At 41.4% G+C, this 25,966-nt stretch overlaps 3 protein-coding genes across 8 annotated transcripts in view; 2 read left to right on the forward strand and 1 right to left on the reverse strand.

The window, feature by feature from the left end:
- The first annotated feature begins 57 nt into the window (after nucleotides 1-57).
- Nucleotides 58-7,833, forward strand: eif4g2a (eukaryotic translation initiation factor 4, gamma 2a). Of its 3 annotated transcripts, none has more exons than XM_046387845.1 (21): nucleotides 58-90; nucleotides 1,195-1,301; nucleotides 1,419-1,475; nucleotides 2,185-2,310; nucleotides 2,485-2,587; nucleotides 2,672-2,803; nucleotides 2,896-2,962; nucleotides 3,079-3,230; nucleotides 3,354-3,464; nucleotides 3,554-3,736; nucleotides 3,878-4,016; nucleotides 4,110-4,276; nucleotides 4,378-4,485; nucleotides 4,628-4,732; nucleotides 4,820-4,924; nucleotides 5,014-5,229; nucleotides 5,335-5,593; nucleotides 5,684-5,888; nucleotides 6,006-6,214; nucleotides 6,299-6,420; nucleotides 6,726-7,833. In XM_046387845.1, exons 8-21 carry the CDS (start codon nucleotides 3,147-3,149, stop codon nucleotides 6,789-6,791), a joined length of 2,079 nt encoding a protein of 692 aa, XP_046243801.1. In that variant the 5' UTR covers nucleotides 58-90; nucleotides 1,195-1,301; nucleotides 1,419-1,475; nucleotides 2,185-2,310; nucleotides 2,485-2,587; nucleotides 2,672-2,803; nucleotides 2,896-2,962; nucleotides 3,079-3,146; the 3' UTR covers nucleotides 6,792-7,833. The 3 variants fall into 3 exon arrangements, with proteins under 3 accessions (XP_046243801.1, XP_046243811.1, XP_046243820.1); XM_046387855.1 differs by having other exon boundaries at nucleotides 4,113-4,276; XM_046387864.1 differs by lacking the exons at nucleotides 58-90; nucleotides 1,419-1,475.
- Nucleotides 7,834-8,454: 621 nt separating this feature from the next.
- On the reverse strand, nucleotides 8,455-16,781 carry ctr9 (CTR9 homolog, Paf1/RNA polymerase II complex component). Its single transcript, XM_046387777.1, has 23 exons — nucleotides 16,614-16,781; nucleotides 15,493-15,591; nucleotides 15,164-15,403; nucleotides 14,954-15,071; nucleotides 14,781-14,870; nucleotides 14,380-14,636; nucleotides 14,187-14,294; nucleotides 13,853-14,089; nucleotides 13,486-13,704; nucleotides 13,202-13,385; nucleotides 13,018-13,106; nucleotides 12,730-12,915; nucleotides 11,760-11,847; nucleotides 11,519-11,667; nucleotides 11,312-11,428; nucleotides 11,073-11,218; nucleotides 10,881-10,952; nucleotides 10,539-10,674; nucleotides 10,280-10,432; nucleotides 10,044-10,192; nucleotides 9,864-9,960; nucleotides 9,637-9,749; nucleotides 8,455-9,549 (listed from the first exon to the last, which is right to left on the reverse strand). The coding sequence occupies exons 1-23, from the start codon at nucleotides 16,656-16,658 to the stop codon at nucleotides 9,150-9,152; spliced, it is 3,492 nt and encodes a 1,163-aa protein (XP_046243733.1). The 5' UTR covers nucleotides 16,659-16,781; the 3' UTR covers nucleotides 8,455-9,149.
- A 22-nt stretch (nucleotides 16,782-16,803) lies between these two features.
- The window catches only part of mrvi1 (murine retrovirus integration site 1 homolog), a 33,977-nt gene continuing 24,814 nt past the window's right edge, over nucleotides 16,804-25,966 (forward strand). For 2 of the 4 annotated variants that reach the window (XM_046387738.1, XM_046387764.1), the window contains exons 1-18: nucleotides 16,822-17,451; nucleotides 17,662-17,715; nucleotides 17,883-17,949; nucleotides 18,083-18,196; nucleotides 18,284-18,464; nucleotides 19,988-20,046; nucleotides 20,132-20,192; nucleotides 20,288-20,446; nucleotides 21,615-21,732; nucleotides 21,836-21,886; nucleotides 21,989-22,066; nucleotides 22,152-22,208; nucleotides 22,300-22,359; nucleotides 22,924-22,979; nucleotides 23,516-23,609; nucleotides 23,688-23,819; nucleotides 23,924-24,015; nucleotides 24,292-25,018. In XM_046387738.1, coding sequence (XP_046243694.1) covers nucleotides 17,931-17,949; nucleotides 18,083-18,196; nucleotides 18,284-18,464; nucleotides 19,988-20,046; nucleotides 20,132-20,192; nucleotides 20,288-20,446; nucleotides 21,615-21,732; nucleotides 21,836-21,886; nucleotides 21,989-22,066; nucleotides 22,152-22,208; nucleotides 22,300-22,359; nucleotides 22,924-22,979; nucleotides 23,516-23,609; nucleotides 23,688-23,819; nucleotides 23,924-24,015; nucleotides 24,292-25,018 — 2,058 coding nt within the window. In that variant the 5' untranslated portion in view covers nucleotides 16,822-17,451; nucleotides 17,662-17,715; nucleotides 17,883-17,930. Of the gene's footprint in view, nucleotides 17,452-17,661; nucleotides 17,716-17,882; nucleotides 17,950-18,082; nucleotides 18,197-18,283; nucleotides 18,465-19,987; nucleotides 20,047-20,131; nucleotides 20,193-20,287; nucleotides 20,447-21,614; nucleotides 21,733-21,835; nucleotides 21,887-21,988; nucleotides 22,067-22,151; nucleotides 22,209-22,299; nucleotides 22,360-22,923; nucleotides 22,980-23,515; nucleotides 23,610-23,687; nucleotides 23,820-23,923; nucleotides 24,016-24,291; nucleotides 25,019-25,966 lie in introns of all 4 variants that reach the window. The other 2 variants (XM_046387747.1, XM_046387755.1) reach the window with 2 other exon arrangements.

Below are 25,966 nucleotides of genomic sequence, written 5' to 3' on the forward strand. Positions count from 1 at the left end.
ACGACCTTTTGCGCTCTTTTCTATTCTGTATTTATTTATTTATCTATCTGTCGACAAGACAACAACTACACTGACGTTCCTTTTGTAAAGGTAAGGTATTTCGGTGTTCTCTTTTGCTAGCTAACGAAAGCTAATGTTAGCTGTTAACCAACCAGTCTGGTGGGAAATTCGTGTCGGGTTAGTGATATGATTGTATCTATGATTTTTCAAAGTAACCGTTATAGTTGAACCGAATTGGTTTTATGTCCAGGAATTCCGAATTGCCGTCGAATAGTTGTTGGCGGCTTGCTAGCAGTTAGCTTACCGGCGGCCTAATTAACTTACAGAACAAAACCCCTCAAGATGTCGCTGTGAGTGGACATCCGGTGTCTGAACAAAGACCTCTTAAAATCAGCTGATGGGGGGTTTTCATCTTGTTTTACATTGAAGCCCTTTCACACCTCAAATTCATACGGATTTCGCCGAGTTAAGGTTATAATAAATATGTATGCATATATTTTCAGTCCAAAGGTTTAAACTCACGGCGTTTAAGCTTTTTTTTCGGAGCTGCTAAATCGAATAATTTGAGGGTATGAGTAGGTAGGAACCATGTACTTGGCTACTGCATTGATAAGTGTTTTGCTATTTTATTATCGAATGTGAATCGTGTTCAAAATGCTCAACGCTGGAGCTGGATAATTCCATAAAGGCACATGTTAGCTACATGTGCCTTTATGGAGATATCCAGGTCTTGTGTCGACCTCTCGTATAGTGTTTCGCGTTGCGCTGGCCCCCGTGACTTGGATCAGATGTAGGTTATACAAGGTAAGCTTGGGTACTTTGGCTTACTGTTGTTAACATGGTTCGGAGTCCCAGGAGTCAGATGGTTGTTGTGCTGGTTCAGTTAAGGCTGTGAGAAATGCAGCGATTGGGACACGGACACAACACAGCCAACTCAACATGCTAACGTTAGCATCACTGTACTTAAGCTATCACTTCCCTGGTTTCACGTGTACTTGTATGGACACGTGCAGGCGCCGATGAGCTCAATAATTTGGCTGAATCCCTAAACAGTCATTACAATGAAACATACTTCGTCATACTGTTATCGCTCAGCTGTGGAGTGTTTTATGGCCCTCCGCTGTTTGTTAATTTCCATTTTACATCCTTGAACTGCCAGCTAATCTGTTACTGTGTATGTGCCTCTACTTCCAGGTCGCTCTTTCCTGCCCTACTCCCGGAACATTATTCTTTTCACATATTCTTTGTCAAGCCGCCAAAGTGGAGAGTGTCGTTGCACCAGGGGGTCCTTCTCGTTTCAGGTATTAAGCATATAGGTTATGTATACCAAAGACTCTCCAACAGCGCACATAAAAGATCAGGCTCACATTTCCTTTTGTTGAGTTAAAACCTTTTTCCTTTTTTTGTGTGTGTCACAGTGTAGGGGGAGGAGGTGGGGGTGCACCTCAGCACTATCCCAAGACTGTCGGCAACAGGTGATTTTTATTTAATTTTTTTTAAAACCCCTTTCCCCCTTGCACAAGGAAGTCCTAGACACTGTTCTTAATTTAATTTTAAATCTACAATAAAACTGGGCTTTAATTGCTTTCCCACACGTGTTTTACATCAGAATATTTAGTGCAAATAGTAGTGCAAATGTCTCTTGCAAGTTGCTTCTTTATCCTCTGAATGTATTGGTATGTGGTTCTACTACACCTTGATATGATGATGCGTTTCTATTTTTAGGATAAACCTTCTTAATTGTGAAACAGATTTAGCGTTTACAAAGTACGGCTTTTACTTTGAAATTTCATGACCTTTTACCTCTTTGCCAGTGGTTCATGTGTTGCCAGTGTCAATATTTTGATAAAATAGCTTGTAGCATGTAAGCTAAAGAGTGGCTCATTTCACTGTCACAGCACAACACATGTAATGTGTAGCTGAAGTAGACACTCCATAGCAAGTCACTTCACATCTTACAGCAAATTCTGCCATTCAAATGGACATTATTGCTAAATAGTAGAACAGCTGATGGTGTCGCATGCTGGAAATTTGACTACAGTCTTTAAACTTTCTTTTTCTTTCTATGCTCACTTTTGCATAGCAATTAAAATAATAATAGTAACAGTAGTAATAATAATAGTGATGTTTTTCTGATAGATATTTCTGTATTGTAACATTAGCTATGTTTTGTTTTCATCACAGCGAGTTCCTGGGGAAAACCCCAGGTTCTGGCGTTCAGAGATGGGTACCTTCTCGAAGCACTAGACGAGATGCCAACTCCTACAACGAGAAAGGGCAAAAGGATGCAATCTTCAGGAAAGTGAGAGGGTAAGTTTCTATTCAAATATGTGTTGAGTTACGCTGGTAATATAAAGTTCTTGCACAATATTGTTGAAAGTGCATACTAGGACCTGAATATGCCACTGAAGATTTGTTTAATTAATGTGTTGCTGCTCTCTCACAGTGTGAAGTCTTTAAAGCTTTTGTACCATCTCCTCTTAGCATACTTAATAAGCTGACTCCTGAGAAGTTTGACAAACTATGCCTGGAGCTCCTCAATGTGGGTCTAGATTCAAAAGTTGTCTTAAAAGGAATCATCTTGTTGGTGAGTATTCTCTTTAACTGTCCACATGTATTATATCCTATGAAAACTGGCAGTTTCTAAATTATTTTGTTCCTTTTGCTTTAGATTGTTGACAAGGCCCTTGAAGAGCCCAAGTATAGCCAGTTATACTCTCAGTTATGTCTACGCTTGGCAGAAGATGCACCAAACTTTGAAGATTCATCAACAGAAAATCAAGCCACACAAAAGCAGAATACTGTAAGTTTTTAAGCAATACTGTTTACTCTAGAATATAATCTCATGTTACTGCTTTTACTTATTATGAATTTTGAACAAATTTTGTTTTCCAGACCTTCAGAAGGCTTCTGATTTCCAAGCTTCAAGATGAGTTCGAGAACCGTGCCAAAAACGTTGAAAGTAAATAAATCCCACTTGATACATGGGGCTCATTTAAAAATATATATATACCGGTATATTTGGTCACATCTTGGACAATTGTTCCACATTTTCAATTGTTTTTCCATCCTGTGTAGTCTTTGACAAACATGACGGCCCTCTCACCTCTGATGAGGAGGAGCAGCGTGCTGTTGCAAAGATCAAAATGCTGGGCAACATCAAATTCATTGGGGAACTTGGCAAACTCAACCTTATCCACGAATCTATCCTTCACAAGTGCATCAAAACAGTAAGTTCTGTTGATTTAACCCTTACGTGGCTGGATGTAATGGTTCATTTTATGCTGTAATCCTGGCTACATCTTGGAAGTTAAGTTAAAGTTAATTGTATTGTTTCTCATTTCTTTTTTAAGCTTTTGGATAAGAAGAAGAAAGTCCAACTTAAGGATATGGGTGAAGATTTGGAATGCCTCTGTCAGATAATGAAAACAGTGGGACCTAAACTTGATCACGACAAGGCGAAGGTGAGTGCGTGTGGAAAAACAACAGAATAATAGAGTTATTTCCTAAAATCTCTTTGTCCCATTTTCTAACAAATAAATTCTCATTCCAGTCTTTGATGGATCAGTACTTTGGCCGCATGCAGATCTTAACGACCAGCAAGGAGCTGCCAGCTAGAATCCGTTTCCTGCTGCAGAATACAGTGGAGTTGCGGGAAAACAACTGGACGCCTCGCAAAGCTCATGTTGACAACGGACCGAAGACGATCAGCCAAGTTCGTCAGGAGGCAGTAAAGGTTAGTTTGCTGGGTCCACTTTGGGACAAGCTGTGTAGAATGATTCACAGTATCAGACACTCAAACTGCTCATTAATATTAGTGTACGGATGTAGGAATCCATATTCTGCCTGTATCTTTGATGCTGACTGTTTGTTGCAGGATTTGGGTGTTTTTATTCCACCCCCAGCTGATGGCATGAGAAATGACTTCTTTATGGAAAACTCCTTCCTGCCAACAAGGATCAAGTTTGACAGGGAACCTCTTGGTAGGCTGGCTGATATGTTTGGACAGATGCCTGGTATGTCAGAGTTGCACAGCCACCTTGTTGCATTAATAAAGACTGATCCCCTACCAGTATTTGACCTTTATTTTTTATTTTTATTGTTATTAGTAGGAAGTGGCATAGGTACAGGTCCAGGAGTCATCCAGGACCACTATTCCCCTACCATGGGACGACATCGCACAAACCCACACTACAATGGCCATATTATGAATGGCAACAGTTTACACCAGCCTCAGTTTGAAGCAGGAAGCAAACCATTCATAAAATCAAACCAGGTATGTCATACAGTGTAATTGTTCAGTACTTTGCAATGTTGAACCTCATGTGTTCATCACTATAAATCTGATTTTTATTTTTTATTTTTTTCTTCTCAAAGGGGCAGAATTCACCAGTTTTCAACCATAAACAGAATCACTCAGTGCAGATGCAGTCTAAGGATATGACTCCACGTTTCAGCAAGAAGGGGAAGGTCAATGCTGATGAGGTACTTTTTTTTTTTTTGTTCCTTGACTTTTGCATGGTGGGAGGAGGGTGGTTCCCATCAAATGCTTTTTTTTGTCAAGAAATGTAGAGTTGTGTTAGAAGAGTGTGATGTTGTTGTGAACTTGTTTTCTTCACCCCTGTAGATCAGTCTGAGGCCAGCACAGTCCTTCATCTTGAATAAAAAACAAGTGCAGAAGCTGCAGCCACAGATGACTATGATTCCTACCCAAGGTTCCTCACTAGGACAGGTAACATTTTAAACCAAATATGTAGAATTCATTGTTAGTCTTTGATTTCTGGGAAGCACATTAATTAATTTGGCTTTCTTTGTTAAGTCCCCACAGCTTGGCCTGAAAATCAATCCTCCTCCAATTCAGGAAAAACCAGCAAAATCCACTAAAAAAGCCCCCCCTACAAAAGAAGAGTTGCTCAAAATGACAGTAAGTTTCCATCACTCTGTGCTTCCTTCATGCACAGCATACTGTATGTCCACCATACAATATCTGACTGTCCTTTCCTCTTTTTTTAGGAGACATTGGTGGCAGACTACCTGAACAGCAAGAACATTGATGAGGCAGTGAATGCTGTAAGGGAGATGAAGCCTCCAAAGCACTTTTTGTCAGAGATGCTTTACAAGATTGTGGTCTATTCCCTTGATCGCTCAGATGAGGATAAGGAACATGCAAGCACCCTGATCCATGCACTCTGCAATGAGAGCATTGTCACTGGTGAAAACCTAATTCAGGTAATTCTTTAGATTTTTAATATTAACCAGCACACATTACTGGGAATGGATGAGTCTGAGTATGAAGCCGTTGTTTACTACAAATTATTCCGTTTCATTTGATAGGCCTTTCTAAGTGTTCTGGACCAGTGTCCCAAGATCGAGGAAGAAGTCCCACTGGTGAAGTCCTACCTGGCACAGTTTGCAGCACGTGCAATCGTTGCTGACCTGATCAGCATCGCAGATTTGGCCCATCAGCTGGAAAATGGTGCACATTTCCCATTGTTCTTGCTCTGCCTGCAGCAGATGGTCAAACTGAAGGACCGCGAGTGGCTGGCTGACATGTTCCAGCAGAGCAAGATCTCCATGCAGAAGATGCTGCCTGGTATGTCCTAACCCACTCTGACCTTATGTTCATTTCTAAGTTTCAGTCTTTTGACACTACTGACGTGTATTGTTTCCCCCCCCCCCTTAGAAATTGACCAGAACAAGGACAGGATGCTGGAGATTCTGGAGGGCAAAGGTCTCGGCTTTCTGTTTCCACTCATGAAACTGGAAAAGGAGCTGCTGAAACAGATCAAAGTAGATCCCTCTCCGCAGTCCATCTACAAGTGGATCAAAGAAAACATCTCTCCTAAACTCCACACTGACAAAGGCTTTGTCAACATCCTCGTGACCAGGTACAGCAGTGGATGGTGTTTCTGCCTGTGAACGCATTGTTGGTTAATCTAACCCTGAACAACATATTTTGCTTTACAAGTGTTTTACTGACTCTTGGTGGTTTCCTTGTCTGCCAGTTTCCTGCAGTACATTGCTTATGAGATCAACCCTGATGATGATGATGAGCAGCTTGCAGCTCCCACTAAAGAGCAGCTGGATGAAGAGAAACAACTCTTGCTGTCTTTCAAGCCCGTGATGCAGAAGTTCCTGCATGATCACATCAACCTGCAAGTCGGTGCATTGTACGCCCTGCAGGTTCACTGCAATGCCAAGGGTTTCCCCAAAGGTATGTACACGCCCTTGTTCAGCATAGCAGGAAAGGTATGAGACTTTGGTGCAGAAGTTTAATGGTTTCTCTTCCTTTCTATAGGCATGCTGCTGCGCTACTTTGTAAACCTTTATGACATGGAAATAATTGAAGAAGAGGCCTTCCTCTCATGGAAAGAAGATGTCAACCAAGAGTATCCAGGGAAGGGGAAAGCATTATTTCAGGTAATTTTATGTATATTGCTACTATATTTTTCTTTCTTTGGTACAGATTTTGAAATTGCATGAATATCAGATGTACTCGTTTACATATTTACATTGACAACTAGGTTACGATCAGGTTTTTAGACTGTCCCTCATCTACACGTAACCAGCTGCTACTTCTTGGGGTATTAATGTTCATGTGAATGTATTTGATATCTCATGTTGGTCCACAGTTTAGACCCCTTTTGTGTTGTAATCCCACACTGTGATTGGTTTATTGTTAAGAATAACTTGGTGTAATTGGAGATATTGTGTTTATGGTGCAGGTGAACCAGTGGCTGACTTGGCTGGAGACTGCAGAAGAGGAGGAGTCAGATGGGGAAGATTACTGAGGAACAAGCCAAAGCCATGTGTTATCAAGATGCAAACCACCCCACCCCATTGTGGTGTTGTTCTTTGTGTTCCTGTCCCTTTAACCCCAACTCATTTCCTCCACCCCCCCATGAATATTTTCCAACCACTGTTACATTTCATTCTGCTCTGAAATGTTTTGCCAGATCAAGCCAGCATCACGCAATCTGTATTTATGCTTTTCTTTTTTGACTTTCTTATTTTATGTACTACAGCAGATGTGTCATACAGCTTTCAGTCATCTTGGATTATATTTTCTTTTAACAGTAGGCAGTATTGTGCAGGAAACTGTACCAGCACCTAAATGTGACCCGTTTTATCACCTTTTACATCTGGTAAAAGTGCTGCCATAACTATTGACATAAAAACTGTTTACAACAGAGAAAAGAATAATATACTGCAAAGAGACTTTTCTCACTGTTTTATGTGCATTTGTTAATCATTTTTTTTAGATGCTCTTTGCTCAACATCATGAGTCGTTGCAATAGAAAGATCCAGTTGCAGTTTTTGGCTGCCACGATTGTAATGGTTTTCTTGTGCTTGAAAGCAGTCCATTTTGTCCAAAAATTTATAATGATCTTGATTTGATGATGTCCAACAATAATGGCCTGTTTTGTTTGCACAGTATGATTGCAGTTGTCCACATTTTAGTTTGATGAATCAAGAGGTTTTTTTTTTTTTTTTTTTTTATGTACAAAAATTTTGTGCTGTTAGGAAAGAATCTGTGTGGCCTTTTTAATTTATCAGTTCATATGGATATACCTCTAATGTACCTCAAGACTGTACTTGAATGTCTCTGGTTTTAACATTGAGACAGCCAAAGCTTAGTTACCTGTGCTACAGTTGTTCATGTGTGGAAATTTTGTCAATTTGCCATATCTGTCAAGTTTTTAAAGCGTCTTTTTAATCTTCATGAAACTATCAAGAATGCACTGTATGTGTACACTTTAACCTTATTTTGGCATCGCTGTAATGTTAAGTGTACAACTACAGATCAACTTTAAATAAAGTTCAAACGGTTCATTTCATTGTCCCGAGCATTTCTTTCCCTGGAGCTGATGTAGCTAACTTCTGTCTTGAAAATCTCAGTTAAAAAGTGACTAATAATAGTAAGCTGTTTTGGGGTGGATCATCTGTCCTATGGTCTATAGCAGAAAAAAAGTCGAAGGCCCTTTATGGGTGACTGCTTACCAACAGTTTCATGAAGTGTGAGCTGTCCACATCTTCCACAGTCCTTTGTCTCCGTCCCGACTTGTCTGAAACGTGTTGCAAGCCTCAAATTCAGAATAAGCAAACATTTACAAAAAAAAATCTGAAGTTGATGAAGTAAAACATTAAGCTGTTTTCAATTTACCATATATTAGAAACCGTGTCCTGAATATTTTGGAATCAGCAGGATGTTTTTGTTTTTTTATTTTTAACTGCACTCAGTGTTGGTACAGAAAACCACTGAACACATACCAACACATTTGTAACGATGAAGTCTGTGCACTGCAGCCTTTGGGGTAAAAAAAAATCTGTCATTTATTTTATAGCTTTAGGATTATTGATACTACTGAATGTAGATAAATCACTTTAAACACATATCAAAAAAGTAAAAGAGTTTTTACTTTCGAGACCAAGAAATAAAGCATAAAGCAAAACTAATTTCAAAGTTTTATCAAATATCAAAGCGGCATCTTAATAAAAATAAAAGAGCCAACTAATTGCAGACTGAAACCAATAGATATCAACTTGACTTTCATGTTAGCAGTTCCAAGACAAACTATAAAAATGTCCCAGTTTAAGGACACAGACATAAGTTTGTTGCTTAAGTCGATGTAGTAGAACCGCACATCCACATCTTGTATGAAACCGCCACAAAAGCTTAGTGGACAGAGAGGAAGAATCATTATATTATCAAAATTCACAATAAAATTGAGAGTATTTCCTATTATTTTCAATAATAATATGAAACAGGAACAGAGCATCCACATCTTAAACGATTCTTTGTTTTCCCCCTTTTTTTTTCATATTTTCCTGAAGTGTCCTCCAACTTCTGAGGCAGCTTCATCCAACCATCTGAGATAGAAAACAGATGTTCACATCCCTTCAGCTCACCTCATTTCACCTGTCTTTAATATAACAGAGTAACAAAAGACAGCATCAGTGAAGACGTTTCCACGTGTGAGGAATACACCATAACGCTGTGCAAAAGGAAAAAAAAAAAAGAAACGACACTTTTCTAGGCTAATACCAAGATATACGGACAGAAATCCCTGCTCTTCATAGGAAAAAAAAAAGCAAACATGGTTTTCTACTTATTACAGGGGAAAAGTCTGTGAGGAGGATTTGAAGGTTTAATCGCTGTCGTCGTCCTCGTTGTTGGAGCCTTCAGGTTCCGATCCGTTGTCAGAGCGCCGTGGGGAGCCCTCGTTGTCTGATCCCGCCTCCGATGCTCTGTCTGACCCTCCATCAGACGCAGCAACGGGCGACCCGGGCCGGGACTCTTCGTCCGATCCTGACCGACTCCTCTTGCTCTCGTTGTCTGACTGCTCAGAGTCGGATTGCCGCTGCACCCTCTTCTTCTTCACCGGACGGTCACTGCCAGAATCGTCGTCCTCGGACCCTGCGGAGCGCCGAGGGCTTCCCGCCTCACTGCCAGAGTGGTTCCTGCCTCCATCTGACTCACTGTCGGACGCAATGCGCTTCCTGTGGCCGCCTTCGTCATCAGATCCTGACCCGCTGTCTCTTTGATGTCTGTATGGGAGAAAGTGCACTCGTCAATTTTCTGTTCATCTCCTTATGCACTTGTTCAAATTCCAGTGTTAAAGTTTTAGCCGTTACCTGTCTTCAGCTATTTTCAGTCCATCCTCATCTGAGGAGGAATCAGAGGAGGAGATGATGGCCTTAGACTTGATCTTTCCTTTGAGAGATGGTGGCAGACGCTCAGGCTGGGGCTACAAATCAGAAAAAAAATGACAGAAATTAATTTAATTAGAAATGACATATCTGAAAATAATTTCAAAACATTATTCACAACACAAGAACAGAGCAAAGAGAACTCAAGGGACCTTTTCAATCTTCTTGCGTTCTTTGGGTTTGCGCTGCTTCTTGGGTCGTGATGCTCCTTCCTCATCGTCGCTGTCGTTATCACCTCCTCGAGCAGGTCTGAAATGCAGGACAACATCTGCTCTGAGTATCTTACATGCCTTGTTGTAGTTGATAAATAAACAACAAGGCAGCAGAATCACCTCCTCCTCTTCTTGCGTGACTTCTCTCCATCCTCGCCCTCCTCCTGCTCACTGCCGCTGCCTCCCCTTCTCTTCTTCTTCTTCTTCACTGGCAGGTCCTCATCGGAGTCATCGTTGACAAACTCATCCATGTCACCTCCTTTCTTACGCTTCGAGATTAAAAACGACAACAAAAAACTAAATATGTTGCATTCACAACAATTTAAAGCTTGATGACAGACTTTGCTAACACTCACACGTCCTCCTCCACTGCCTCCCTTCTTCTTTTCTTTGGGCATCTCCTTTGACCCCTCCGCGAACGTGAGCAGGTTCTTGGTCTTTTCCACATATAACGCTCTCTGCTCCAGGAGCTTCTTCTGTTCTTCCATCTCCTTGTTCCGCTTTTCTTCCTAAACAATTAATAAAAATCACTTTATTGTAGCTAAAAACATAGTATTGGTGAGTTACTACTAAGACGTATTACGGTTCCAAAAGCAGTGGAAGCTTCAAAAGTACCTGTTCCTTCATCAACTGCTGACGCAGCAGGTCTCTCTCCTGTTCTTGTTTGGCCCGAAGCTCCTTCTCCTCCTCATCCTGCTTTCTGGCTCTCGCCACATGGTACTGAGCCTGACTCAGCAGGTCAGAACACTGCCTGCAATCCCACAACACACCCAAAACCCCAATGATATTTCAACCTGCACTGAATGAACACAACTCATGTAAAACACTGTAATCCAAAGTAGGGAAACCATTCGTATCTTCTGATTTTTCATAAATTACTTCATCTGTTCCTTAAAAACAAGTAATAAACTTGATTGTCTATTGTCTAAAATGTGACAAGAATGAATTGAGACTGACCTGGCCTCAGAAGCAGCAAGAGCAAGGTCAAACCTCATTTTGTCTCCAGCCTTGCTGAGGTAGCTGAAATACCTGTGTGAGGAGGAGGAGGAGGAGGAGGAGGAGGAGGAAGATGGAGACAGAACTGCACAGTTAGACACAGGACAGCCAGAGGATCACACTGGAAGGCGCAAGAGATAGGTAGAGAACTACCTGTGAGCCAGTTCAAGCTCTTTGACAGCGCTGAGTACAGCCTTCAAGTTGCTCTTCTCGTCTTTCAACACAAGAGTGGCCAATCTCTGAAGCACCAGCGCCACATTGAACATCAGCACCGTGTCGCTGGGCGCCACGTGACGGGCCTTGTTGGAAACACATCCAAAAACAAACTGTTACACCCCCAACTCATATTGTAACATGAATGAAAAAACCTTTCTTTTTTTTCTTCACATTACCTTCAGTAGCATCTGCTTGCACTCTTGGAGTTTCCCACACTTGAAGAGCGCCCTCGCAAGGTACAGCAGCACCTCAGTGTTCTGATATTTGTAAAATTTCTTCAGACAGTTCTCATACTGTGAAGCAGAATAAAAGGCTCATTTGTACGTGGAAAAACACAAACAAAGACGATAATATTTACAGGTAATCACAAGAGAAGCCCCCACCATCTGCACAGCGCTGATGTACTGCTTCTGCTCCACGTAGATGTGAGCCAGATTTAGCCAGACGTCACTGATGTCTGCTGTGGCCTCCCTCACCTGCGCAAACACGTCACGAGCCTCTCTGAAGTAGCCCTTGTGGGCCAGGACGGCACCTGGACACAAGACACTTCTGTTTAACACTTTCTACATACACAGTAGAATAAGTATAAAGAATTTCAAAACAAGAGAATAAAGTTTAACGGACCGATGCCATTGGCAGCGTAGAGGTTCTTGGAGTCATTTCGCAGGACTTGTTTGTATATCGCCAGGGCTCGATCCTGGTGTCTCTTTTCCTGTCAAGACAAAAACACTCTTATTCCACATGAGAATCTCTCATTTCCCTTCCTACACACACAAGTACATAAGACATACACTCAGTTAAGGGTTTCCCACAGTGTTGTACCGGGGAAGCCCTCTGCCTTGCCTGAAATAGAAAGCAACTCTGCTAATATTAGAAATTGTTACAAACTAATTATAGGCCCAAAAGGTTCACTCTGCCCCTGGGCAAACTCCTAATTTGTGGTTTGCCAACAAGTGGAGCAAGTAGTGAAAAGAGTTTTTAGAGACCGCAAGTAACCTGCTAGAAATACACAGCAGTGAGGACATCATAAGTGCTTCTCAGTTATTCAAGGAAATCCTGAGAGGTTAGAAGAAGTAGACTACTTAGCCCTGCCACATTATTAAGAAGCCTCAGGCTCTGCTACGAGTCAATATTTCATGAAGAGATCAAATCAGGCATCTATTAGAAGTCTGACCACTAGTTTGATCTGGTCAAAGTCTCCCTCAAGGCCAGACCTGGGCATTTTACAGCCCGCAGGCTACATACGGCCCTTTGGGCATCCCTGTCCAGCCTGCGGTATGTCAGTCATAAGCACAAATGAACAAGTATTGATACTGTGCATGCAATACAACTGTGTTGCTTTTATTTTGAAAAGCCTGGCATTTTTAATATTTACGTATAGATGCACGTAGAAATTAATTGCTCAGCCCTGCATAGAACTTTACAGAGTCTGTGTGTAGTTGTTAGTTTAAACTTTATTTCACCTCCACTGACCTATTGCCTTGCAACTATTCAGCAGTAGCTAAATACAATTTAATTTCAGTGTTCTCCATTCACAACTGCTTTTTCAGTTTATTTTAAAAAAAAAGAAGAAGAAGAAGAAATCTGTCTGTACCTTTTCCCGGTCTCTGGTTGGCTGGTGCAGAGTCTGCAGCCACACGTTGCCCAAAGCCAGCATGGAGTAGGTGTCGTTCTGTGTGGACGGCTGCTTCAGAATACGCTCAAATTTCTTTTGACCCGGCCCCCATTCCTGTTTGGCCAAGTGAAGGTTCCCTATCAGGGACCAGGCATCCGGGTGATCCTGCACCGAACAGAATAATAGACAATAATAACAGACAACAGCAAAAGTTTAACTTTGTTATTTGTTATTATAATATTCACAATACAACAGGTGGCAAAGTACCTGATTGATCTGCAGGGCCTCTTTGAACCAATCAGAAGCCTCGTAGAAGTTTCCTTTGTCACGAGCCATCGCTCCAAGACGCAAATAACCTGCAGGCCAAAACAAAGAAAGAAATCTGTCAGAGAGCAGGAATGACATTTTCCTTCTTGCTCTCACTTTTCATTGTATAACATCGCACGCTTACAGTCCACGTAGTTAGGATGCTCTCTCAGGATGTTTTTGTAGAGCTTCTCAGCTTCGTGGAATTCGCACATTGCCTCGTACAGGCGGGCCAGATTGTAGGAGGTGGTTACAGAGATGGCATTGTAGTAATGCTCGTCATGCTCTCCTTCAGCTTTGGCCCGCTCAAGAGATGCAAGAAAATATTTCTGTGGAAGAGAAGACATGACCCACCCTTGAGATACCACTGTTCAATAATGGGGGAAAAAAGGAGATTTCAAGTAAGCTGTATTGTGTACTGCTAGCTACCTTGGCCTCTCCAAGGTTGCCCAGCCTAAAGTGAAGAGCCCCCAGGTTGTTGAGGATCTCAGGGGGAACGTCAGCCTGCACCTTCTCCTGCAGGATTCGGGTGGCTGTGCCATACGCAGACAGGGCTCCTTGAATGTCAGTTTGCTCCAGGATCTGAGCCAGCTCGATCCAGGCCTCCACATCATCTGGGTACTGCTCTGTTACCTTCTTCAAATGACCCTAAGGAACAAAGACAGTGACACATCTCCAAAATGAGCATTCAGCATATGACCAAAGCTAATTCCGAGCGTAAGTTGGACTAACGTCATTTTAGCAAATCAGACTTATGATTACAACTGGGATGAAGTAATCTGAGCAGGATACATACTTTGGCAATGTCTCTCTTTTCCTGATCATCAGATGTTGCATAGAGCGACCCGAGAATTTTCATAGTTTCGTAGTTGTTGGGGTAGGCCTTTAAAACCTTTTCGAAGCACTGTGCCGCATTCTCTTTGTCTCTTCGGTACACATACATCTGTCCCAGGCCGAAGAAGGGCAGGACAAAGGTAGACGAGGCAAACTGAGTAGCCTGGTAGTAATACTGAAATGCCTGGTCGTAGTCCTCCTGAAGAGAAAAAGTATAGAATAGAACAGAGATATCAAAGGTGTAAAGTGATAGCACAGGAAGCAAACAGTTGGCACAGGATCAGTAAGGATCTTACCTGCACATGAAATGAACGAGCTAACTGGTAGCAGCTCTCAGCCTGCATGGCTTCAACCTCTGTGTTATGGAAAGCGTGTAGGGCCAGATGCTGCACTTTGCTGTAATCCTGACAGAAACACACAGCTGTGAATAACAGTTAAATAACACTCTGGTTTAGTTTCCTATGAGGGTTTCAATGCTGGCCATATTACCTTTTTGAAGAAGAAGTGGTTGGCGAGGTGGTTCAGCACCATGGGGTTGCTGGGGTCAATAGTGTAGGCCCGCGACAGGAGCTGCACTCCGTTCTTGATGGAATCTGCCTCCTTGTTGTTAAGCTCTAAAACTGCCAAGCCAACAAGAGCTCCCACACACTTTGAATTCAGCTCCAGGGCTCGACCAAAAGCCAGTCGAGCCTTCTCCAGTTTGTTGAGTTTGACAAAACAGTGGCCCATCCCCAGCCTTACCTCGGCTAGACAGAAGACACAAGAACAAGGTCATTTTTTGTTCAAGAAGTTCATTACCAGACTTTTTTATTCTCAAATATTGATATGTTGTATCAACCACACTCGAGTAGTAGTGAATAGTAACAGTGCTCTGTTGTGAGGATGTTTACCTGGGCAGCCGGGGTTTGTACGCAGAGCCTTTTTGTAATATGCCAGTGCTCCTCTGTAATCCTTTTTATTGAAGGAGATGCAGGCCTTACCTGTTGAACAGCAACATTGGCATTATTTCTGTGAATCAATCACAGCGGTCAAGAATAATGTCTTATTTTTACATCCACCTTACCGAGCAAAGCAGGGATGTTGTTGGTGGACTGATTAAGGACAAAGTGAAACTGAGCATCGGCCTGGTCCATCTTGTCTCCTTCCAGCAGGCAGAAACAGGCTCTCCCCAACAAGTGGTTCTGAGTGAGCCAATAGCACATTATATTAGTTCTTATAATGTATAGCCTTAGCCATATCCCATCATCACCCACTCCGACAAATCTTTTCTTACCTGGTCGTACATGATGATCTTGTCTGCCATAGTATAAAGCAGTGTGGCCTGAGTGATGAGCTCTTTCTTGGCATCCTTGTTTTTCTCTTTACGCGCCTGCTGGACATAGTAAGCTGCCAACGTGTCCAGGCAGGTCATCTGGTCCTTCTCATGGTCTCTGTAGTCGAGGTTTCCATCAATACGAGCTGCCTCTAAAAGCTTGACAAAATCCTCTGTCTTGCCCTGCTTGTAGTACTCCAACTGAAAAAAGACACAGTGTAAACCGTCACAGTAGTGCAAGTGGGCTAAATTTAACAAGTAAACTGTCTGTGATAGCTCCGCTGACTCACCGCCAACGCAATCCATATGTGTAGCTGCGTATGTTCCTGCTTCAGGATACTGATGACCTCGTCTCCTTCTGGAAGCTGGTCAAAGTCGAGCTCGATAACCTGCAAGATACAATGTCAAGTCATTAATCATCGGCATCTGACAAAACTACTACTCTATGTATGTACATGCGTATTAGGCCACGGTGGTAGCAGCTGTAGATCAATCTGTATGACTGGTTTGTGGCATTATTGGATTTCCATAACCTCTGCATCAACACAGTAAATTCCTTTGTTTTGTAACATATTTCATTCACTAGATTAGCTCAAACTGACATTCCTCTGAGAGTATTTTATCCATTAGCTGTTTCTCAGTTGATATTACAGAAAACTTACAATATCACATCACACACTCAATCATCAGTTAATTAGGGAGATGCATTTTAAATTACGTCTTACACAGCAGCCTTCCTTAAGTTAAAGAAGATTATACCGTCCAGTGATTGTTGCAAGTGTTTTAGAGAGGTGCTGATTCAACTTAATGGTCATTTTGCTGGCTGTAGTGCTGAATTGTATTTTGTTAAACTGAGAGGCGTTTCTATTATTTTGTCTACCTCGTTTATATCAGTAAGGGAGGACTATAGATAATAAACAACTCGCTGTAGAAATCAATAAAACTCAACAGCACCACAAACTGGCCTGACAACTGAGTGTTACGACATAAACACAGAACGATTCAGTAGAAAATCAAGATCGTAACAAGATCGAAGCAGATAATAGATATAATGACATGTGAAATCTAATTTAAATTTAAAAATGACCCCTAAGAACAGAGTGTGAACTGACTTATTAAGATCGACGAAGAGAAAAAATCTTAATAACTGAACTACTGACTCGCATCAGAGCCTGGGCTCATGTTTCTGCAGAAATTATTGCTAACGTTAGTTTTTGTTCTGCTGTTACAAACATCACCGGCGTTTACATGTAAGGTCGACCTGCAAATACGCCACTTTACATTAAATACGCCGCTGTGTTGTACAGGACCTTATGCAAGCTTGAGTTAGCATACACGGCTAGTAGCACAGCGAGGTCCACTTAGTCAAACATTCATAATAAATAAAGTTTCCGCATTAGGCGAGTTTTACCTCATCTGTGTCCCGCAAAGGGATCTCGATAGAGCCCCGAGACATCTTGACTGAGGAAAATTCCACTTAAAGTTAGATTTGTAAAAAATATAAAAATTTCCAGCCCGTTGTCTGTTGGTAGCTACTTCATGCTTCCGATAGGAAACAAACATAAGGACGGTGCATCTGAAATTGTGTCCGGCTAGATTCATACGGATCCGAAAGGTTGTTCCTCCCTGAGCATAGCACGCGATGCTCCTTGAAGAAAACACGGTTGTAATCACTAATATTTTACGTATTTGCATGAAAATGCTTTTTGTATCTCCAGGAATACTTCTGAGTAGGACTTCAGTGATAAGCCTAAGGGGTTTGGTATTAATTTGTTCACAAGTTATTAGACGGTATTGAAAGAACTATTGATTGCAGATACAATAGTAGAAGGCTATGTAGTTTTAATTGATTGAAAATTATTTCCTTATGCCACACACTGATTGGCAAATGAAATCCACTTCCTACATTTGCCGAATTCAAACTTCAAACTGTGGCAGAAATGCCTGGCAGACTGTTCATTTGATATGTAAAACCGCTGAATTTAAATAGAAATCCATTAACCGCATGATCGTCACAGGCCTCTGCAGGGCAGCATTTTGGCAGGAGTGGGATGAGGTGGGGTTGAGGGGGCTGGGGGATGTCAGCTGGTTTTGATGTGAAGCAGTGAAAACAGGCATGAGAGCATCTTGAATACTTCTTGTGCTACCATCACACTGAATCAGAGGTAGACAAGAAAGTAATAAAAGCTCCTAATTTAACGTTTGACAATCTTCTTTTTCACTACGGAGGAATTGGCCCGGACTGAGAAGTAAGAATGTTTTTTTATGATTTGTTTCTCTCTTTAAAATGATCTTGGATGGCTGTGTAGCTGTAAGAGAAGCAATGTATCTCATAATTACTGTGCACAGCATTTGACTGAAAACTGTCACAGAATTCATTTTCAGTAGTGGAGTTTTGAAAACATGTGTTGCCATCATTGTTGCTGATCATAGCCAATTAACTTGACATCTCATTGCAGGATGACAATAAGAAAATGAGACGTAGTCCTCTGATTCGATCCCACTGCATAAGTGTAAGTATTTGGAAGCTGTTGAAATCATAGATGTTTCATGTCACATCTTATATTAATTCATGTTAATGTGTTGTTCAGTCTTTATCTGTATTACTAGTGTATTTTTTTGGCCTCTAGACATAATAAATTTGAGGTAAATGTGTATTTGATGTTTGTTAAAATATCAGGTCATGTAGGAACATGACAGTCTGGAGGAGTCAGGAAAAACAAACACAATGTCTGACAGGAATGATGGTAAGTGTTGAGGTTACTTTCTTCTTATTGTCAAAGTATCAAGCAAACATGTAAACAGCAGACTAACTCACTTTACATGCATGCTTGATCTGAATGAATCCACCCCAACTTTTGCTCATGTCCACATATTTAGTGTGGGAGTCACCCGGCTGTGGGACGAGAGATGAGGACAATAAAGACACGAGTGGATTCTCTGAACATGAACTCCTTGACATCATGTATAACGCATGTAACACCTCCAGCACAGGTACATCCAGACTTATGTTGATTTCAGCAAAATAGACACAATAGTATGAACCATGGATCATTGTTCATGTGTTTCTCTCATCTCCAGGAGAGGTGTTGTCCTCCACCATCATTCAATATCTTCAGACCATGACGGCTCAGAGTCCAGAGCAGGACCGACTGGCTTCCCTGCGACGGCTGCTTGACCCTGAGTGTCAGGACCGGCACGTGAGCAGAGAGACTTTCCACTCCACCATGAGGGAGTGGATCGCACAGTGCAGCCAAGACAGGTGAGGCAACACTGTACTAGAGGCATACAGATTTACCACTGTTCTGCATACAGGGTCGGGGTGAGCCACCTTTTCATTGCTCAGATGGAGTCATCTAAATGCCTTCCACTATGCTCAAATATCTGCAACTCCAGAAGCCTCTGCAGTGTCACATTTTTATAACGATGATATAACATTATGTAATGATGTGCAGTACGCTCAGTCAGTACATCAGCTTAAATGGTGGGAAATGTTCAGCCATCTGGAAAATGAAAAGGCCATGGTCATTGTTATTTGTAGTGATGACTTTCTAGGTCTACATAGAATCTATATTTTCAGCTGAATATCAACATGCAGTATTGATTAATGGTTTTCAAACATATATAGATATATATATACAAGTCTGTATTTGATATTCAGGACTATTTACTGTTCACTGCTCGGTGCCTAATAGTTCACTGCTCACTTAGGTTCTAACAACATATAAAACTTTAACACTTTGTATTTATGGGGCAAAAATAGAGCAAACAATGAAGACAACGAGGAAATACAAACAAAAACATAAAGATTATAAAACACACCCAGGCAAAGCATAAAAATTATTAATTAATGTTAAAAGAAAGGCCAACAAGTATTCTCAAATTTATCAAAAAGCAACTTCAGTATCACAGTTTATTCCCAACAATCACCCCTGTGGCTGCCTATCACAAACAGCGATTAAAAAATGAAAATTTTAGTTAAGTAGTTAAGCACACGCTGTATGGGTTCTGCCACTAGGGGGTCTCTCAGTAGAGACAAAACAAAACAAAAGACGGTAGCTGTGTGGGATCATGGGAGCTGTCGTCTGCATCATTAGACGTGACTCAGAAATGTTTACAGACAAGGTAATGTTTTAAAGTTTATTTCATGTCACGTTCAGTCACGTTCGCTAACAGGCGACCAAATTAAGTACTTTATTTATTTATTTATTTATTTATTTATTTAGCTACCTTGAACAAGGTCCTGGTGTTTTCAGACACTGAAGTGTAAAAATGCAACATATTGCATCTTTAAAAGAACATTTATCTCACTTAGGGACAAAAGCCATTTAAATGAAGGGGTTGAATGTTCATTTTTCACTTTGTGAGTGTTAAACACAAGACTTGTTCAAGCTCAGTGCTCTTCCTCACCTGTGGAAGCAATTTTACTCAAGTACTGTACTGTATTAATTGTACTTTTCTTAATTATTTCCATTCTAAGCTACTTTTTACTTCTGTGCCACTCCATGTCAAAGGGGAATATTGAACTTTTCACCTCCCTAGATTTATTTAATTACTGCACTACAGCATATTCTTGATTTTCAGGGAAACACACTGTGATATAAAACATATGATGGTTTACAATATATTAAACTACCCAGCAATATATTGAGTCATTCAAAGGAACTCCATCTTGACAGCATTCTTTGACTAGATGTAAATACTTTACTTTGAATATTATTGCAGTTACATAAATGTGTTTACAGCTTCTTTTAGAAATGTGCATTTTCTCTTCCTGTGTTTCAGCACTGATTTGGATAGCAGTCATGTATCTTGGCCAGACTCTCCCAAAGTGCCGGTAAACGGTAGGCTGTCACTGTTTTGCTCAGACTTTTCAGAAATGGCCTTATCACATCTGACCCCAATTAACTGAAGCTGATTTCTTCTCAGGGCTGGATTTGTCAGGTTCTCAAAGCCAAGCTGCGTCATCAGAGAGCTGCCAGTGTTCCTGGTTAGTTAACTTCACGCCTTTAATCACAGCATGTGTTTGCCTCCTGTAATCAACATGCTGTCTTACTTTGCCACGAACTGTTTGTTTGACTTCAGTGATGGAAAAGACCTGCTAGGCACAGTGGCTGAGCTGAAGCACGCTCACCGCAAGCTGAGCGAGCAGAACAGCAGCCTGCTGCTGACGGTGGCTCAGTGTGAGGACGTGAACCTGCAGCTCACTCTGGAGGTCACTGAGCTGAGAGCAAAGCTGGCCAGGTGAACTATTAACTACCGTCTTCTTCATCTAACCGCGGTCATATTGAGTGGGATTGTATGAAAGGACATATCTCATTTAATTTAATTTCCTTCTTACATCACTTCAATGTGTGCTTCCAGTACAGGCATTCAACACAAAATGTAAGTTGTGATTTGTAACAAAATAAAACAAGTTTACTGATCTAAAAAAGAGTAGGGAGAACAAAAAGAAACATCTACTAAAGATTAGACCAAGAAAAAAAACGTGTTCATTTTGCTTGAGGAAAGGATGAGAGCAGGTTTTTTTTTCAGTCAAACAGTGGCCACTTGGAACAGACATAAAACACATTTTCAACAAACGTTGTCCTTAAAGTTCAGAGGTAAGAATCACAAAACCTCCTGTCACATCAAGCTAATAAACACTCTGCCTGGCTGCATGTTTGTGAAAAGTCTGTTGTGTACACAGTTCTCTTCACAACTTAAAGGTCCAGTGTGCAGGATTTTGAGAGACTTTTGCAGAAAGGAAATATAACATTCACAATTTAGTTTTCCTTTGCGGATAATTACCTGAAAATAAGAATCATGTTTTCATGTCATATTTACATACAAAGCGGGTCTTCTTTCACAGGGTCTGCCGTGTTGCTCCGACATGCTTTTACAGTACATAATGGACAAACCACACATTGGCTCTATATTTGTCTCTGGACTTTTAGCCTTTTGCTTAAGCAGCCACTATACGTCGTCCTACACACTTGAGGATGGAATGGGGGAAGTGAAACCTTTAAATTTAGGTCATTTAATGAATCTGTTATGGACCTTTGACAGTAAAGAAAGTGGGTAGTTGATCATATATTGTGGCATTGGTTGTTTGTCATATTTTATGTTATTTGGTTTATTTTGTTCTTTCCTCACTGGTAACATTAATTCATTTTTGAAGTGGCTCATTCACCTTTCAATCAACAAGAGGCTATAGAGCCACACCAAAAGAATAACTATATATGACGTGGTGGGTAAAATGTAGGGAAGGTTTTCTTTGTCATAGGACACTGCACTCCAACACCTCCTAAGGTAATGGGGCTCAACCCAAACTTTGCTTTTTGGATAAAAGTAGATGTTAATGAACATTACAATAAGTTCTGAAGGTTTTTTGAAGGTGTGTGTGTGTGTGTGTGTGTGTGTGTGTGTGCAGTGCTCAGCGGTCAACTGCAAGAGCCCGATCACTGACAGAAGAACTGGAGGAGGCTCGCCGTGCGTTTAAAGAGGCCCAGGAGAGAGCCAGCCGCACCCAGACCATCTGCACCAAACTGGTACATCAAAACTAAACTTTCTCCCAGTGGAGCCATCTTCTAGGTTTGACGTATTTTTTTAATGGTAACTCTTTACATGTAAGTTATTTTTTTTTGTCTTCAGAGCAGTGAGGTCGAATGCCTGAAGGTTCACATTAGGCGGCTTGAGGAAAAAGTAATGTAGCTATTAAATTAAAGTTTAAATGTGAGCACTTTCTTCTAGAATACTTAAATTTGACTTTTTTTTTGTTCATTGAATAAAATCGTGTCCTCACAGAATGAAAAACTCACTTTTGAAAGGACGTGTTCTGAAGACAGCATCAACAAACTGAGGAAGGTCAACAGTGAGCTGAGGGTATAAACAGATTAGTAAAATACGCTTGGTTTTGTTTCCACATTCCCAGTTTGAACTGAGAGTTAAAACTTCTAAATGTTTGCAGGCTGAACTTGAGGAAACTCGGGTTATGCTGATGCTAAGAGACAGAGAAATCACTAAGGTTGGTCTGTCTGGGTATTTTCACCGGAGAAATGTGGCAGTTCACCATTTAATTTTGTCTCTTAACTTTATTTTCAAATGTTTCTGTGCAGAAAGACATTCTTATGGATAAGATGAAAAGTTCTCATGTGGAGAATCACAACATGATTGAGGTATGTTTGAAGCTTTGAATTTCAAGTTTTGGTGTAATAGAATTAAGTGAATCTTATTTGACATCTCATAAGAAAGACAGCAGGTGCATTACACATTGTAGCTGTGGTTACAGCAAACAGCAAAATTATCAGCCACATAATTTCAGAATATGTGTATGAAAACAGGCTATTGGGAGTGTGTCTCTTACACAGTATCTTATTTAATGGTAAGAGAGCTCCGGGTTCGAGTCCGAGCCTGGGCCCTTCTGTGCAGAGTTTGCATGTTCTTCTTGTGCCTGCGTGGGTTTTCTCCGGGTACTCCGGCTTCCTCCCACAATCTCACACTTTACATTGCCCCTAGGTGTGAGTGGGTGCGTGTGTGGTTGTCTGTCTTTGTGTGTCAGCCCTGCGATTGACTGGTGACCAGTCCTGGGTGAACCCCGCCTCTCTCGCACCCGTAGTCAGCTGGGATAGGCTCCATGCCCCCCGCAACCATGACGAATAAGTGGTATAGAAAACTGATGGATGGTTTTGAATGTACATTTTGGCTGTTTGCTACACATTAACCTTGTTCTGGTGTTGCAGAGTCTGCAGTCAGAGCTGATGAGGTTACAGGAACACTCACATCAAGTTCTTCTGAGGTAATGCTCTAGATAAAGCAGTTAAAGTGTTAAAGTTAAAGTGGTTGTCACCCACTAAGTGGACTGACCACAAAGATGCTACTTTATTCACCAGCCTTTGTCAATGAATGTAAAGTTTAGCAGCAGTCTCATTTCATTCTGATTCTCTCCATAAAGTCAGGGAATGAAGATCAGAATCAAAGCAGCAGAGGCAGAAATATCCTTACTTTTGTCTCCAGTAACACTGCATCCTTCATTACCCACAATGCAGCACAGTGGCATCTTTCCTAAGACCCTCCCTGCCTCTTAAATAACCAGTAAATTCAATCCACACACCTCTAGCAAAATGCAGAGAATTTTAATAAATTTGTTAGCTGTTATAGTTTTGTAAAGTTTTGTTAAATACATGAAAAAAATCTTTTGGTTTCATAGACAGAAAAATAATTGCAAGCCAATGAGCAGGGTTTCTTTACAATTTATAAAATATCTTTTTGTATATAAATTGCCCAAATACATTAATGTGTTGAAGCTCAGTTTCTTCTGTCTGTTCCTGGCAGGTATGATAGACTCTGTATCAGTCCTCAGAGTCTCTACAGTCGAGACCCTCCAAACCACCGCTCTCTGCAGAGTGAGATGCAGGACATGCAGCAGGTAAGATGTGCTTGTCGTCCACAAGTCGTCTTTTCATGGTGCTCATTTTCTGTTTCATGTTGCCGTCTTTGCGTGCAGCAGCATCACAGAGCTCTGGATGACATCAGCCTCCCACCCCTACATACACTCAGTGATGACATTCAGAGCATCATCCACAGGATCAAGTCTGCAGAAATAGTTCATCGTTTGCACAATAAGTATCCTGAGAGGGTGAGGAGAGAGTAGACACTCACTAGAGAAAAATTATGCCATGCAGTGGCGTACATGTGTGAGCATGTATGAATCTGTCTTACCTCTCTTGTGTCTTCTCTCAGACACAGGACTCTGCTCCTGTAGAGACACAGGAGAGGCCTTTTCCTCACCGCCAACAGCAACAGGCAAGCATCAAGCAGCAGCTTGTCAATGTGTATGTGAGTTTTTTACCTCTCTTTCTCCTGTTATGGTAACAGACTGTATTTGGTTGATGTTAGTCTCTGTTCTGAGAAGCTTCCTCCAGCTAATAAAAGGGGTGTCTGGTTGTGACAGTGTGTTTATGGGCATCTCCATTACGCAACCTGCAGGAGTTACTATCTTCTGTGTGTTAGACCCTATCAGGGATAAGTGCAGTTTTAGTGCCCCCTGGTAACTACAGACATAACAGTGTGTAAAGGAGATGTTTATAAAGCTATGGTGATGGTTTCAGGCTTCAGGAGCTGGAGCTGCACAAGTGTGTGTGGGAGGAGAAAGGAGAGAAGGTAGAGGAGCAGCGGAGAGCCTGGGACCAAAAGGAGCAAAAGCAAAGCCAGACTGGGAGCCAGACTAAGATCCAGGAGGCCAAGAAGGTGGCTGTGGTGAACTGGTGGAAAGCCTGCAGCACAGAGGGGGTGAAGGCCCGGACCAAACAGACCCAGTCGGTCCAGGAGCTCTGTGAGACACAAGCGAAGCTCCAGCAAGCAGAGCAGACAATCACTGATATGAGGGAGCAGGTCTGCCACCTGCAAGCCTCTCTAAGATCTGCACAGGAGTGTGTCACCGAGCAGAAACACAGCAGTGGAGCTCTTCATATCGACAGGGGAACCAACACTGAGAGAAGAGAATCAGACGCAGCATTGGAGAAGGTTGTGAAGGATCAGAGGGATGCAGCAGTGGCCACAGAAATTACTGGTGAAACAGCCTCAGAATCTGAGCCAACCCAGCTTCAGGTGACTGCAGACGGCCTTCTGGCAACCCTCAAGAGGATGGAGGCCATGGTCAACAGCGCCCTGGAGACTGCTGAGCTGGTGAGGGAGAGCGAGCAGAGGGTGAGCCAGGTGACAGAGAGGATGGAGAGCATGACCCAGAGGGTGGAGGAGGCTCTGGACCGAGCAGCCGTCACTGACGAGCAGCTGGACCTCCTGGAGGCCAAAATCACAGAACAAGCTCTAACTCAGGTTTGTGGTAAAAGGACAGTTTGCTTTGCAACAGACTTTGACTTAAATTGTATTTTTTCTAATGATCTTGATTACAAAAGTTCATAATGATTAAAGTAGCTGTTGTACATGCATAGGTATTACTCTGTCAGAATATATGTCTGGATATGTTTGATTATATCTTAATGCAACTCATTGTCACATAAAATAATGTGGAAAAGCACCAGCAAATTCTAAAAACATATAATTTAAAATCAAATAGATTATTGCTATGGGTGTCCAGAAACTAAGATTTTAGCTTACTAAGTAGTCTCCATCTCAAACTGCTGCTCGGACTTGTTTTTATAATCAGGGATTCATTTTAGAGCCCTTAACAGTCCTGAGGCAACAAAAACTACCCAAATAAATCATGCTGGTGTGAAAGGTTTTGAGATAAGGTTATGACATTATTTGACATTACTACTCTCTGATCTCCAAATCTCTTTCCAAACAAATCTTTTTGACATCATGAAATTGTTAATATTTCCCTGTTAAAACATTTGCATAAAATTCTTTTGTAAACCAGATTGCCTGAGATACTCAAACTTTGAACAAACTGTGTCCACTTCATGCAAAGTGCGCTTTACTCCTCAGCACAGGGTGCAGGTCTCTCGATTGTAAGCTGTTCAGAGGCTTCGTTCTGTACTGTTAGTATAATTTATTTTACAACCTGAACAAATAAAACTCTTTTGTATTTCAGAAGGTATAACATAATTTAGCTTTTTTTACCCTTTGTTGGGGTACCAACCCCCAGGTTAGGAACGACTGTTGCAAGGGAGTGTGAGAATAAATATGTCCATCCACAATACTTAAGAGAAAAGTGCATGGCTTTGTTTGTATTTTGCGTTATTATGGCATTTTAAGATCAGCAAAGAAATATTTGAGCTGTAATGCCCCGTTTTTCTTACAATTTTTAGCAGTGTTATCCAT

This window comes from Scatophagus argus, chromosome 1, assembly GCF_020382885.2.
Source record: "Scatophagus argus isolate fScaArg1 chromosome 1, fScaArg1.pri, whole genome shotgun sequence".
Taxonomy (NCBI): domain Eukaryota; kingdom Metazoa; phylum Chordata; class Actinopteri; family Scatophagidae; genus Scatophagus; species Scatophagus argus.

What these genes read in the sequence shown, in the direction of transcription:
- eif4g2a (XM_046387845.1), top strand. Translation starts at nt 3,147, where the DNA reads ATGCTGGGCAACATCAAATTCATTGGGGAACTTGGCAAACTCAACCTT. An exon ending in TATGTTTGGACAGATGCCTG is followed by an intron (nt 4,017 to 4,109) that starts GTATGTCAGAGT and finishes TATTGTTATTAG; the next exon opens with TAGGAAGTGGCATAGGTACA. An exon ending in GGAAGGTCAATGCTGATGAG is followed by an intron (nt 4,486 to 4,627) that starts GTACTTTTTTTT and finishes TCACCCCTGTAG; the next exon opens with ATCAGTCTGAGGCCAGCACA.
- ctr9 (XM_046387777.1), bottom strand. Translation starts at nt 16,658, where the DNA reads ATGTCTCGGGGCTCTATCGAGATCCCTTTGCGGGACACAGATGAG. An exon ending in CAACATCCCTGCTTTGCTCG is followed by an intron (nt 14,871 to 14,953) that starts GTAAGGTGGATG and finishes GCTGTTCAACAG; the next exon opens with GTAAGGCCTGCATCTCCTTC. An exon ending in AACGCAAGAAGATTGAAAAG is followed by an intron (nt 9,750 to 9,863) that starts GTCCCTTGAGTT and finishes TCTGATTTGTAG; the next exon opens with CCCCAGCCTGAGCGTCTGCC.